The following is a 13,616-nucleotide window of genomic DNA, read 5'->3' on the forward strand; positions in this document are numbered from 1 at the left end:
GGTCATGGATGCTTTAGTTGAGATTCCTGCATTGCAGAGGGTTGGACTAGATGACCCGGTGACCCCTTCCAACTCTATGATCCTAGGTTGGCGAAGGTTTCTTCCATGCTGTGTTTAAAGGTAAAGGGACCCCTGACCATTAGGTCCAGTCGTGATCGACTCTGGGGTTGCGTCGCTCATCTCGCTTTACTGGCTGAGGGAGCCAGCGTACAGCTTCCGGGTCATGGGGCCAGCATGACTAAGCCGCTTCTGGCGAACCAGAGCAGCACACGGAAACGCCATTTACTTTCCCACCAGAGCGGTACCTATTTATCTACTTGCACTTTGACATGCTTTCGAACTGCTAGGTTGGCAGGAGCAGGGACCGAGCAACGGGAGCTGACACCGTCGCGGGGATTCGAACTGCCAACCTTTTGATCGGCAAGTCCTAGGCTCTGTGCTTTAACCCACAGCGCCACCCGCGTCCCCTATGCTGTGTTTATGTGAGAGTTAAGCAGCAGACTCGCCAGGCCCTGTTTGAGCTCTGCCTGTGTGCATTTTAAAGTACAGTCACGCAGGCGTGCTGGATAGAAACTCGCCGCTTTTTATTTCTACACCTTCGAAGATTCACAGTAAAAGCTTCACAATCGAACCCTGTGCGCTAATCGACGCCGGAAGCGTGAAACTGGACAAACTTAATATCCATTATCCGTTTTGGTACGTTAGCAAACAAGGCAGAGCAGGGACTGGCACAAGTTGCTCAACATGCAGGCTAACCCAAAGCTATACTGTACAGTCACATTTATCTTTTCTCTCTCTCTCTCTCCATCCTCTTCCTCTGTTTTGCCCTCTTGGTGCTTGAATTACAGACGCCCTTTTAATCTGATCTCCAGTCCTTTTTAACCAATGAGGAAACGCAAAGCAGAGCATCCCTATGGAAAGGGTCATCGCTCCCCAGATATAGAGCACCCGCTTTGCATGTTCAAGGTCCCAGGTAGCAGAATCTCCCGGTAGGGCTGGAATTGTCTCCTGTCTGAAACCTTGGAGAGCATCTGCCAATCAGTGTTGAGACATTCCTGAGCTGGACGGACCAATTGGGCACTTCCCGTGTCCTCCTGGAAATTTCCCTATGGGGGGTGCCATTGTAGGGGAAAAGAATCTCTCCCCTCCAAAGACCTGTTCCTTCGCCACCACCCGCACCTGCTCCAACCTAACCCCACCAGTTCCTGGATCCTTGTGGAGATGCTCTGCAGGTGGGACATCATTTCAGCTCCTCCTCTGAGTCATCACCCCGTCCCTCTGCGCCCACTGCCAGGAAGCTCCCTGTCCGTAGGGTGGCTTTGGCTCTCAGCATGCGGAATAGTCTTGGAAAGGGATGCCGTCCTGCGTCCCGAGTGTGGCAGATGCTTTCTGCGTCCTGGACCACCAGGGCCACCAGAACTGGGAGTAGAAAAAGTTCCGGATGCTGCGGAAGACGGTTTTGCGGAAAATGATGAAGAGCCAGGGGTCCACGATGGGGTTGAAAGCACTGAATCGGAAGGCTTTCATGTCCTCGTTCTCGATGTGGTCAGGGTTGATGCCCCCAATGTAAGCCCGGATCTGTGGCGGAAGAGAAGAGAAAGGGTCAGGAGAGGGGGAAAGCAGCACAAGGTCATAATATTATGATGGAAGATTGGGGAAAATTATGGAAAACTGATTTAAAAATTTACAGATTGTTCCCTATTGAAGGAGAATTGCGTAAAGATGATGTACAGATGGTATATGACACCAGTGCAGTTAGGGAAAATGTATAAAACTAGTTCAAATATACTGTATTTTTCGCTCCATAAGACGCACCAGACCACAAGACGCACCTAGTTTTTGGAGGAGGAAAACAAGAAAAAAAATATTCTGAATCTCAGAAGCCAGAACAGCAAGAGGGATCGCTGTGCAGGGAAAGCAGCAATCCCTCTTGCGGTTTGGCTTCTGGGATAGCTGCGCAGCCTGCATTCGCTCCATAAGACGCACACACACATTTCCCCTTACTTTTTAGGAGGGGAAAAGTGAGTTATAGAGCAAAAAATATGATATGTTCGAAGTGTAAGGAAAAGGAGGGGACATTTTATCATATGTGGTGGGATTGTAAAGTAATTAAAAAATTTTGGGAAATGATATACAACGAATTGAAGAAAATGTTCCATTTGACATTTGTTAAAAAACCTGAAGCATTTCTGTTAGGGATTGTAGGGAAAGATCTGCCAAAAAAGCTGAAAAACATCTTCATGTATGCGACAATGGCCGCGAAAGTTTTAATAGCACAAGGATGGAAGACTGAAGAAACTCCAACTAAAGAATCATGGCAAGAAAAATTGACCGACTATGAAGAACTGGCAAAACTGACATATAAGCTACAGGTCAAGGATAACTGTGACTTTAAAGATGAATGGGAACCCTTTACAAAGTATCTGAAGACGCAACAAAGCGAACTGGACTCCTTGGCTAGGTTTGAATAAACATTCACCAACTTTTTATTGATAATAATCAGCTAAATAGTTTGAGGATCTATACAACTGTGTAACATGCAGAAAACAGCATTTTTAGAGAAACCAAAGACTGGAACTGAGGGAAGCCAGGGGGTGGGGGTGGGAGGGTTCTGTGGGGTGAGGGAGGGAAAAAGGGGGGTGGGAATAAGGATGATATGTTTCTGGATAATATGTTTTGTTTTAATTTTGAATAATTTTTTTTTAAAAAAAGGAGAAGGGGACAGCAATAGCTGCTTCCAGCCCAGTACCATGTGGTGCTGACCTGAAAGGACCCCCTGGCTGCTTTGGGCAATAATGATAATAATGATAATAATAATAATAATAATAATAATAATAATAATAATAATAATAATAATAATAATAATAATAATAATTTATTTATACCCCGCCCATCTGGCTGGGCTTCCCCAGCCACTCTGGGCGGCTTCCAAAAGAATATTAAAATACTATAATACATCAAACATTACAAGCTTCCCGAAACAGGGCTGCCTTCAGATGTCTTCTAAAAGCCTGGTAGTTGTTGTTCTCTTTGACATCTGGTGGGAGGGTGTTCCACAGGGTGGGCGCCACTACCGAGAAGGCCCTCTGCCTGGTTCCCTGTAACCTCACTTCTCGCAGGGAGGGAACAGCCAGAAGGCCCTCGGTGCTGGACCTCAGTGTCCGGGTAGAACGATGGGGGTGGAGACGCTCCTTCAGATATACTGGACCAAGGACGTTTAGGGCTTTAAAGGTCAGCACCAACACTTTGAATTGTGCTCGGAAACGTACTGGGAGCCAATGCAGGTCTTTCAAGACCGGTGTTATGTGGTCTCGGCGGCAAGTTCCCTGCCCGCCCTCCCACCTCCTTTGCAAACAGCTTAGTTGGATCACAGCCAACTAATGCACACAGAGAGTCTTGGGTTCAATTTCTGACACCTCCAGTTGCACCTCAGGAGGTGAGTGGAGACCCCGGGAAGCCAAGACAAGCAAGCTATACCTGAAGGAGCGTCTCCACCCCCATTATTCAGCCTGGACACTGAGTTCCAGCTCCAAGGGACTTCTGGCGGCTCCCTCATTGCGAGAAGTGAGGGTACAGGGAACCAGGCAGAGGGCCTTCTCGGTAGTGGAGCCCACCCTGCGGAACGCCCTCCTACCAGATGTCAAGGAAATAAACAACTATCTGACTTTTAGAAGACATCAGAAGGCAACCCTGTTTCGGGAAGTTTTTTAATGTTTGATGTTTTATCATGTTTTTAATATTCTGTTGGGAGCCGCCCAGGGTGGCTGGGGAAACCAAGCCAGATGGGCAGAGTATAAATAATAAATTAATATTACTATTATTAAGCTACTTGGAGAAAAACGATAAGTGGTTTTCACATTAAGTCTGTATTCGACTCATCCCAAATTGGCAAAAGACGCGGTTTGGAAGTTTAAAAGGACCAGTACACCTGGCATTTCAGGAATTTCCTTCCTTGCCTCTTCCTCCCATCTGTACACATGTTTGCCATCACCTGTGGCCAATGGGTTCCTCTTTCATGAGACCCCCTGCAGCGCATCAGGGAACCAACTCTATTTATATATCTGCAAGGCGGGCTGGAGTCAAGAACCATTGGCAGGCTGTTTTTAAGCAGTTTCCTCAAATATTTGCAGAGGCAGATCTAAAAGGGAGAGCAAGCCACAGCTTTCCCCACCACACATTAGTCAACATGTGTTATGTACTGAGTTGAATAGGATTCAGAATGCAGCAGTTTGATTGGTCCTAGAACAATGCAGCAGTATGATTGGTCTGCAGGAGCCACCCAATCCAGCTCCAGATGGAAGTGAATCCACAACCTGATTGGCCAACAGGAGAATCCCGGAATTAGTCGATCACGTGCAGCCCATTGTGTAAATAATGTATATAAAGCAGATATTGTGGGGAAACTTTCATTCCTCCTCACCACTATGAGCTGAATAAAGAGCATGAAATCCACTCTAGACTCTGAGTATATTTCAACACGCTTCGAAGACCCAAGAAGATTTCAAAGAAGGGAGAGGCAAAAACAGAAGGTTTAACAGCGAAGAGCATATAAAAAAGACAAATTGTGTGTGCATTCTGGATCTAACCCAACCCTCGAGTGAGTTCAAATTCCTGGTGACTGCCTCCTGCGCTTCAGGCATACTTAGAAAATAGTGTGTATCTGAAGAAGTGTGCATGCACACGAAAGCTCATACCAAGAACTAACTTAGTTGGTCTTTAAGGTGCTACTGGAAGGAATTTTTTTATTTAGAAAATAGTGTAATTGCTGAATGTGTAAGATCTTGTTAACCGGCCGAAAGCCCCTCTTCTGATAGAGGGGTTTTTTTTGCTCATGAAAGCCCATCGTGTGAACACAGCGCAAGTGTCGTTGTTTTCAATTAAAAAGTTGGCAACTCTCACGGTGACCAAACACTGAGAGTTGTGAAATTGTTCTGAGAGGGAAGTGTGACTGAAACAGAGAAAGTCCCTCAGTGAGCTGCGTGTAGCAATTTGCTTGAGAGGGAGATTTCCTCATGCCTCAAGAATCTTAGGGGGCCAGCTGCGATCCTTTTGCTGTGGCTTCCGCAAGAGCTCAGTGGAGATCCAGGCGGATGGACCACCCCAATGATGGTTGCAGGCTGTTCCCCTTCTTCCATATCCCATTTCATGACAGAGAAGAGATGGGGTCTTTAGCCTAGTAGGAATACGGGCTTGCAAGCTCTTGTTGCTCAAACCACTGTGAATCAATTCTAGCTCTAACTGATTCACCACTGGGAGCATGTTTCTTTTTTCTTTTCTTTTCCTTTTCAAATACTCTTTATTAGTTTTTCAATTAGATACGCCACATACAAATACTGTATTACATTTTTCATTTATACTTGCTCTTCAGAGCTGACTTCCCTCCTTCCTTCTTCTGGTTTTTTATATCACATATAATTTTATTGCATTATTTTCTTCCATTTTATATATTGTTATTCATTTTCCATATTTGTCCATAGTGTATCCGTAAACAAATGAATCCTCATGTTTATACAATTCTTGTTGTCTGCCTGTATTCATTTACCACTACTGTTAGTTATAATAGTTTCCTTATACATTTTTTTTCTTATTATTTTCATTATCCTTCACTTTTCTTAACCTTTCCCGTTATGAGGTTTGTTTCCAATTCTACTGGTTTCACTATTTCATCTTATCTTTCCTATATACAACATAATTTCCCCCCATTCTTTATGAAATGTTTCCTCGCCCTGTTGTCGAATTTTCCCTGTTAGTTTGGCTATTTCTGCATATTCCATTACCTTCTGTCGCCATTCTTCTACGGTTGATAATTGCTGCTGTTTCCAAACCTGGGCTAGCAGTAACCTTGCCGCTGTTGTTGCATATAAAAACAGTTTCTTATCATTTTAACTATATCTTCTCCTACCATTCCTAACAAGAATGCCTCTGGCTTTTTCCAAAACGTATATCTAAAGATCTTCTTTAGCTCATTATATATATATATATATATATATATATATATATATATATATATATATATGTTTCAATATATGGGTTAAGAGTAAGAATCATAAAATTGTAGATCTGGAAGGGACCCCAATGCTAAATGTCATGATGCCATGACATAATTTAAACTACATTACTGTATTTTAAAGGAACGTGGGTGGCGCTGTGGGTTAAACCACAGAGCCTAGGACTTGCTGATCAGAAGGTCGGCGGTTCGAATCCCCGTGACGGGGTGAGCTCCCGTTGCTCGGTCCCTGCTCCTGCCAACCTAGCAGTTCGAAAGCACACCAGTGCAAGTAGATAAATAGGTACCACTCTGGTGGGAAGGTAAACGGCGTTTCCGTGCGCTGCTCTGGTTCGCCAGAAGCAGCTTAGTCATGCTGGCCCACATGACCTGGAAGCTGTACGCCGGCTCCCTTGGCCAATAAAGCGAGATGAGCGCCGCAACCCCAGAGTCGGCCACGACTGGACCTAATGGTCAGGGGTCCCTTTACCTTTACCTCTACTGTATTTTAATATTTTGTTGGCAGCGGCCCAGAGTGGCTGGGGAAGCCCAGCCAGATGGGCGGGGTATAAATAATAAATTATTATTATTATTGTTGTTGTTGTTGTTGTTGTTGTTGTTGTTGTTGTTGTTGTTGTTGTTGTTGTTATCATCTAGTCCAACCCCCTGCAAGGCAGGAATCTCAGCTAAAGCATCCCTGACAGATGGTCGTCCAACTTCTGCTTAAAAACCTCTGAGGAAGGAGAGCTCACCACCTCCTGAGGGAGTCTGTTCCTTTCTCTTCCCCCTTCTATTCCTAGGTCATGCTTTGCAATTGCTTCCGCATTCCTGATACGTTAGTGCAACAGTTTGCCAACACAGATTTTTTTAAAAAACAAAAACAAGAAGTACTCTCAGCATGGGCAGTTTTGAATTGTTTTAGCTCTTCAAAATAATAATAATGTTACAGTGGTAGCTTGGGTTACAGACGCTTCAGGTTACATACGCTTCAGGTTACAGACTCCGCTAACCCAGAAATAGTACTTCGGGTTAAGAACTTTGCTTCAGGATGAGAACAGAAATCGTGCTCGGGGGCGCGTCAACAGCGGGAGGCCCCATTAGCTAAAGTGGTGCTTCAGGTTAAGAACAGTTTCAGGTTAAGAACGGACCTCCGGAACGAATTAAGTACTTAACCCGAGGTACCATTGTATATGTAATGTATTGTAAGACTATTAATAAAGCTTGTTACATTGCAAAAAAAGAGAAAAAAGTGCTAGTTGCCAATGACCTTTTTACAATACCTGAACGACCGATTTACAATATTAAGTCTATCCACAGTTGGGGGTGGAGGGTGTTTTTGATTTTTTTGCCGGTGGATGAGGAGAACAGATCCCTCTTCGTGCTTCAGTTCACCCCCAACCTTCCTGCATATAATATAATAAGTTAAATCCAGACCCCAGAGAGGTAGCTTAATGATTCTTGCACCCTGGGATGTTATCACGCAGGAAACCCCCGGCTCCTTCCGCTGCCACAACCGTAATCATACCAGAAATAATCCCGCCGTGCTTTTATGATGAGGGGGGTTAATGAGATTTCTAGGTAATTGCAGACCTCGTCATAATTGGTTGGCACAAATTAAGGCTGATGACTCCAAGCCTTGGAGCGAAGCGAGGCCTCGGTGTCACCTCTGAGGCCGATGCTCCAGGAAATACAATATTGTATACTTAGTCAAATGACACTCGGATCCATTCAACAGTGTTTGAATTGGGATATGGATTTGTCAGGAGGGAAACATAAAATAGACAGCAAGATTTGCAGCCAGGACCAGAGATTCGGCCAACTTCCTTTCTAAACAAAGCATCTCAGAGTTGCCCTTATACATGCCATTTTATACTTTCAACTCATATCAATCAAAACATGTTCATTTCCCTTTCCCATTTATTTTCAAATTGTAAGGGCTGCCCTCAGTAGGACTGGGGTTTATTGTTCCCCTTAAGGTATGTCTACACTACCAATTTAAACCAGTTTCTGACCCATTTAAACTATACAATTCTTCATACTCAGCTGAGGAACTTTTGAAACTGAAGTCCTGTGAAGGGGTTACAGATCTCAAAGAGCCCTCACAAAATTACGATTTTGGTCAGGGAGGGGGAGCTGCGACAGTTATGAAGCTCGTTTACATTGGTTTCAAGCTAATTTAAATTTATCGGAAGATACACTCCCTTATCTACTGTGGATAAGATAAAAACCCATGCATTTCAAGTGGCAATTGGTCTGATCCAAGGTCCACGTTTCTGAAAGCACTGTGAACAAAGGTGACTGGATCTGTTCCAGCTGCGGTTGCATCTTCACAGTCATGATGCGAGCTAGCCAGCGGAACTGGGATTTTAAATTATAAATTATTGGATGGATATACAGCCTTTCTGCCAAGTCTCCCGGCCCTCCCTGAGGCAGTGCACAGTTTTAATTCTTCCCAATTCTCTGCTAGATGTCAGATTTCATGTCGAACTCTGCGTATGAGAGAGAGACTGCAGAAATCAAACAGCCCTCCTTAAATCTTCTTTCTTCTTTGGCGATCCCTTGTAGCCAAGTAAGATTGTCTTCCATAAACACAGTTTTACAATGAGTCTGTAAGTAACTGTGAAGGCCATTTTTTTCTTAGTGGCATAGTTTCTATCTCTTTGCCAGCTCTGAAAGGCCTACCTTTTGTTGTCACTCATGTGTTCAATCTCACTGTCATTCTCATCAAACCAGTCCTGGTGTTTCTTGGTTTGGTATCCAATAGTTTGTTCACAGGCTGCAATAATGGATGTTTTTAGCTTGGTCCAGTGTTCCTTAATGTTACCAGGGAATTCTGAAAGCAGATGGTCCTTAAGAGTCGTTTGGAAGCAATCTCACTTAATGGGATCTTGAAGGGCTTGAGTGTTCATTTTGCGCCTTGGTTTCCTTCCTTGATTGGGACGCGGGTGGCGCTGTGGGTTAAACCACAGAACCTAGGGCTTGCCGATCAGAAGGCTGGCAGTTCGAATCCCCGGAACAGGGCGAGCTCCCGTTGCTCAGTCCCTGCTTCTGCCAACCTAGCAGTTCGAAAGCACGTCAAAGTGCAAGTAGATAAATAGGTACTGCTCCAGCGGGAAGGTAAATGGCGTTTCCGTGCGCTGCTCTGGTTCGCCAGAAGCGGTTTAGTCATGCTGGCCACATGACCCGGAAGCTGTATCCCGGCTCCCTCGGCCAGTAAAGCAAGATGAGCGCTGCAACCCCAGAGTCGGTCACGACTGGACCTAATGGTCAGGGGTCCCTTTACCTTTACCTTTCCTTCCTTGAAGCCTGCGTTGAGGTATACTCTTGATCGCCATTGTGGAGCGTATTAGTATTGATATTGCAGCGCTCCAAGAGACTCGAAGAGCAGGTGAGGGACAACTGAAGGAAGAAAAAGGAGGCTACACATTCTTCTGGAAAGGTCTATCTGAACAAGAAGATCCTTTCTTTTTCATTCAAGGTGAGACGTAGGTAGGACCTTTGGCAACTTAAGGTGACAGAATATGCGCAGCTCGCAGACTTAACACACAGAATAAGAGAACAAGAAGAACACAGGCTTTGCTATCAAAAACGATCTTGTGGAGTTCCTGTTAGAAATCCCTACCGGCATTAATGAGCGATTCTCAACCCTTCGAATAAAGCTCACCTCCTTATATATTCATTGCACGACAAAAGAACATGGAGCCCAGAAGCTGCCCACATTGTAAGCCAAGTGTAACCACAGACTTGGAACAGGCTCTGCTTTGCATAACCTGCTCAGATGTCGCGATGAATGTAATCCAGCCCTCATCACTCTCCTTCCTTCTGCTATGCCAGTGAAGGCAGGCCGGATCTCATAGCCAACGCAGACAGCATTTTCAAAGGGGGGTCAAATGAAACTCTGTGTTGGGGGACCCTGGGCGGGACGGACGGACTGGCTGGGTCAGGATGAAGAAGAGAAGGGGCCGATAGGTTACCCTGAGAAGGGATCAAGTAGACTGGGCCAATATCCACCTAGGTCAGGAAAGCCCAAGGCAGAGAATCCCAAGGAATATAATTTTTATTAAATTTTCTGTTTTACAATTTAAAGTACTCGTTTTTACATCCTTAAGATATCAATGACTTGCCTTCTTCTCCTTCCATGCTCCATTTTGCATATCATAAATCCCTGCATATTTTACAAAAAAAACTATACCATTCAGTATTCCACTATTAAAGGTAAAGGGACCCCTGACCTTTAGGTCCAGTTGTGGCTGACTCTGGGGTTGCGGCGCTCATCTCGCTTTATTGGACGAGGGAGCCGGCGTCCAGCTTCTGGGTCATGTGGCCAGTATGACTAAGCTGCTTCTGGCGAACCAGAGCAGTGCACGGAAACGCCGTTTACCTTCCCGCCAGAGTGGTACCTATTTATCTACTTGCACTTTGACATGTTTTTGAACTGCTAGGTGGGCAGGAGCTGGGACTGAGCAATGGGAGCTCACCCTGCTGCAGGGATTCGAACCGCCAACCTTCTGATCGGCAAGCCCTAGGCTCTGTGGTTTAACCCACAGCGCCACTGTGTCCCATTCCACTATTACATCCATCAAAACCTATTTACGCTGCTGAATTTATCTTCACGCTGCCAGCGTTTTCAGCTGTACACAGTTATTTCCCATATAGTCAACGTTTTCCAACCTTCTCCAAACGTGTGTTCTTCTTGTTCTCTTATTTTGTATGTTAAGTCTGCAAGCTGCGCATATTCTGTCACCTTAAGTTGCCAAAGGTCCTACCTACGTCACACCTTGAATGAAAAAGAAAGGATGTTCTTGTTCAGATAGACCTTTCCAGAAGAACGTGTAGCCTCCTTTTTCTTCCTTCTGGTTGGCCACTGTGAGAACAGGACTCTGGACTCGATGGACTACTGGCCTGATCCTGCTAGGCTCTCCTTATAATTTATGGCCTTACGTTCTTTTTAGTAGTGTACCAAAGTTTCTCTGGATACGTGAGGCCTGAATGCCTTTTCCTCCTCATCTTTGAGCATCCCCACCTGAGCTGCTCCATCCCTTATAGATGTGAACCTGGGCAAAATTGTTTCTTGGTTTAAAAGAGAGTACAGTGGTACCTCGGGTTACATACGCTTCAGGTTACAGAAGCTTCAGGTTACAGACTCCGCTAACCCAGAAATATTGTTGTTGTTTAGTCATTTCTGACTCTTCATGACCCCATGGAGCAGAGCACGCCAGGCACACCTGTCTTCCACTGCCTCCTGCAGTTGGTCAAACGCATGCTGGTCGCTTCGAGAACACTGTCCAGCCATCTCATCCTCTGTCATCCCCTTCTCCTTGTGCCCTCCATCTTTCCCAACATCAGGGTCTTTTCCAGGGAGTCTTCTCTTCTCATGAGGTGGCCACAGTATTGGAGCCTCAGCTTCAGGATCTGTCCTTCCAGTGAGCACTCAGGGCTGATTTCCTTCAGAATGGAGAGGTTTGAATGGGTCCTGAATGGGCTAACTGTGCCCCTGAAGGACCAGGTGCGCAGCCTGGGAGTCATTTTGGACTCACAGCCGTCCATGGAGGCACAGGTCAAATCTGTATCCAGGGCAGCTGTTTACCAGCTCCATCTGGTACTTAGGCTGAGACCCTATCTGCCTGCAGACTGTCTCGCCAGATTGGTGCATGCTCTGGTTATCTCCCGCTTGGACTATTGCAATGCGCTCTACGTGGGGCTACCTTTGAAGGTGACCCGGAAACTACAACGAATCCAGAATGCGGCAGCTAGACTGGTGACTGGGAGCGGCCGCCGAGACCATATAACACCGGTCTTGAAAGACCTACATTGGCTCCCAGTATGTTTCCAAGCAAAATTCAAAGTGTTGGTGCTGACCCTTAAAGCCCTAAACGGCCTCGGTCCAGTATATCTGAAGGAGCGTCTCCACCCCCATCGTTCTGCCCGGACACTGAGGTCCAGCTCCGAGGGCCTTCTGGTGGTTCCCTCACTGCGAGAAGGGAAGTTACAGGGAACCAGGCAGAGGGCCTTCTCGGTAGTGGCGCCCGCCCTGTGGAACGCCCTCCCACCAGATGTCAAAGCGATAAACAACTACCTGACATTCAGAAGACATCTGAATGCAGCCCTGTTCAGGGAAGTTTTTAATATGTGACATTTTTGTGTATTTTTCATCTTTGTTGGAAGCCGCCCAGAGTGGCTGGGGAAACCCAGCCAGATGGGCGGGGTACAAATAATAAATAATAATAATAATAATAATAATAATAATAATAATAATAATAATAATAATAATAATTATGTTTGATCTTCTTGCAGTCCATGGGACTCTCAAGAGTCTCCTCCAGCACCAGAATTCAAAAGCCTCCATTCTTTGGCGATCAGCCTTCTTTATGGTCCAGCTCTCACTTCCATACATCACTACTGGGGAAACCATAGCTTTGACTATACGGACCTTTGTTGGCAAGGTGATGTCTCTGCTTTTTAAGATGCTGTCTAGGTTTGTCATTGTTTTTCTCCCAAGCCAGAAATATTACCTCAGGTTAAGAACTTTGCTTCAGGATAAGAACAGAAATTGGGGGGCGGCAGTGCAGCAGCAGCGGGAGGCCCCATTAGCTAAAGTGGTGCTTCAGGTTAAGAACAGTTTCAGGTTAAGAACAGACCTCCGGAACGAATTAAGTACTTAACCCGAGGTACCACTGTACGGCATTTGGGTAAACTCCAGTCTCCGGGGTTTGGGTTAGAGGGGGTAGAGGGGGGTGTTGTTTATTTTGACAGCAGGGGAAAGGGAGGGTTGTCGAAAACAATAGTTTGTAGGGAAAGCTTCTACTGTGTTGTGATCTTTGCCCCACTTGGGGTTATTTTAAGGAAGGCAATGAATCACAGAAGGGCAGGCCAGTACGCAAGGGATGGGGAAAGAGGGAAAGCATTGCAAAAGGGGGATGTGAAGATCAGACAACGTTCACATTTCAGCCACTCTGAGATCAGCAGTGAAGATGACAGAGAGCTTCAGCTGGAACCTGCTACCTAAGAACAGACAAAGAGCCACGAAAGAAGGATGGCAGACAAAATTAATGGACTATACAGAGTTAGACAAAACAACAGGAAGGATTCGAAACCTGCGGGACCAGAGATTTACAGAAGATTGGGAGAAATATACAAACTATTTGAAGAGCAACTGCAATCAACAAATAACGTTAGTAGGACTGCAAGAAGTTTTGTAAGGAGAAATATATGAAATATTGCAGAAGAGAGACTTTAGTTATGAAATTTAAATAGTGAAAGTAAGAAATGTATATTAAGTGAATAGATTGGAAAATTTTCAGACGTGATTGACGGAAGTCCAAAAAATTGAATAAGATGTAAAAGTATGTTTAATTATTTGAAAACGATATGTTAAAAACTAATAAAAAATCTATAAAAAAAAGAACAGATGAAGAGCCGGATGGATCAGGCCAATGGCTCACCAATCCAGATGCCTGGGAGGATTCCACTAGCAGGATCGGAGCACAAAAGCCCTCCTGTGGTTTCCAGAAACTGGAATTGAGAATCGTTGCTGCCTCTGACTGTGGAGCAGAGCCATCGTAGCTGGTAGCCATCAATAGTCCTCTCCTCCATGAATTTGTCTCTTTCTCTTGAGGATTGGATAAAATTA

At 45.2% G+C, this 13,616-nt stretch overlaps 1 protein-coding gene across 1 annotated transcript in view; it reads right to left on the bottom strand.

Moving 5' to 3' along the window:
- Positions 1–560: 560 nt before the first annotated feature.
- Positions 561–13,616, bottom strand: part of PTGIR (prostaglandin I2 receptor) — a 38,843-nt gene continuing 25,787 nt past the window's right edge. Inside the window, exon 2 of the mRNA XM_081200561.1 lies at positions 561–1,578. Within this exon, the coding sequence (XP_081056687.1) occupies positions 1,327–1,578 (252 nt within the window). The 3' untranslated portion in view covers positions 561–1,326. The remainder of the gene's footprint in view (positions 1,579–13,616) is intronic.

Source organism: Podarcis bocagei (assembly GCF_964188305.1).
Source record: "Podarcis bocagei genome assembly, chromosome: 7".
NCBI classification, from domain to species: domain Eukaryota; kingdom Metazoa; phylum Chordata; class Lepidosauria; order Squamata; family Lacertidae; genus Podarcis; species Podarcis bocagei.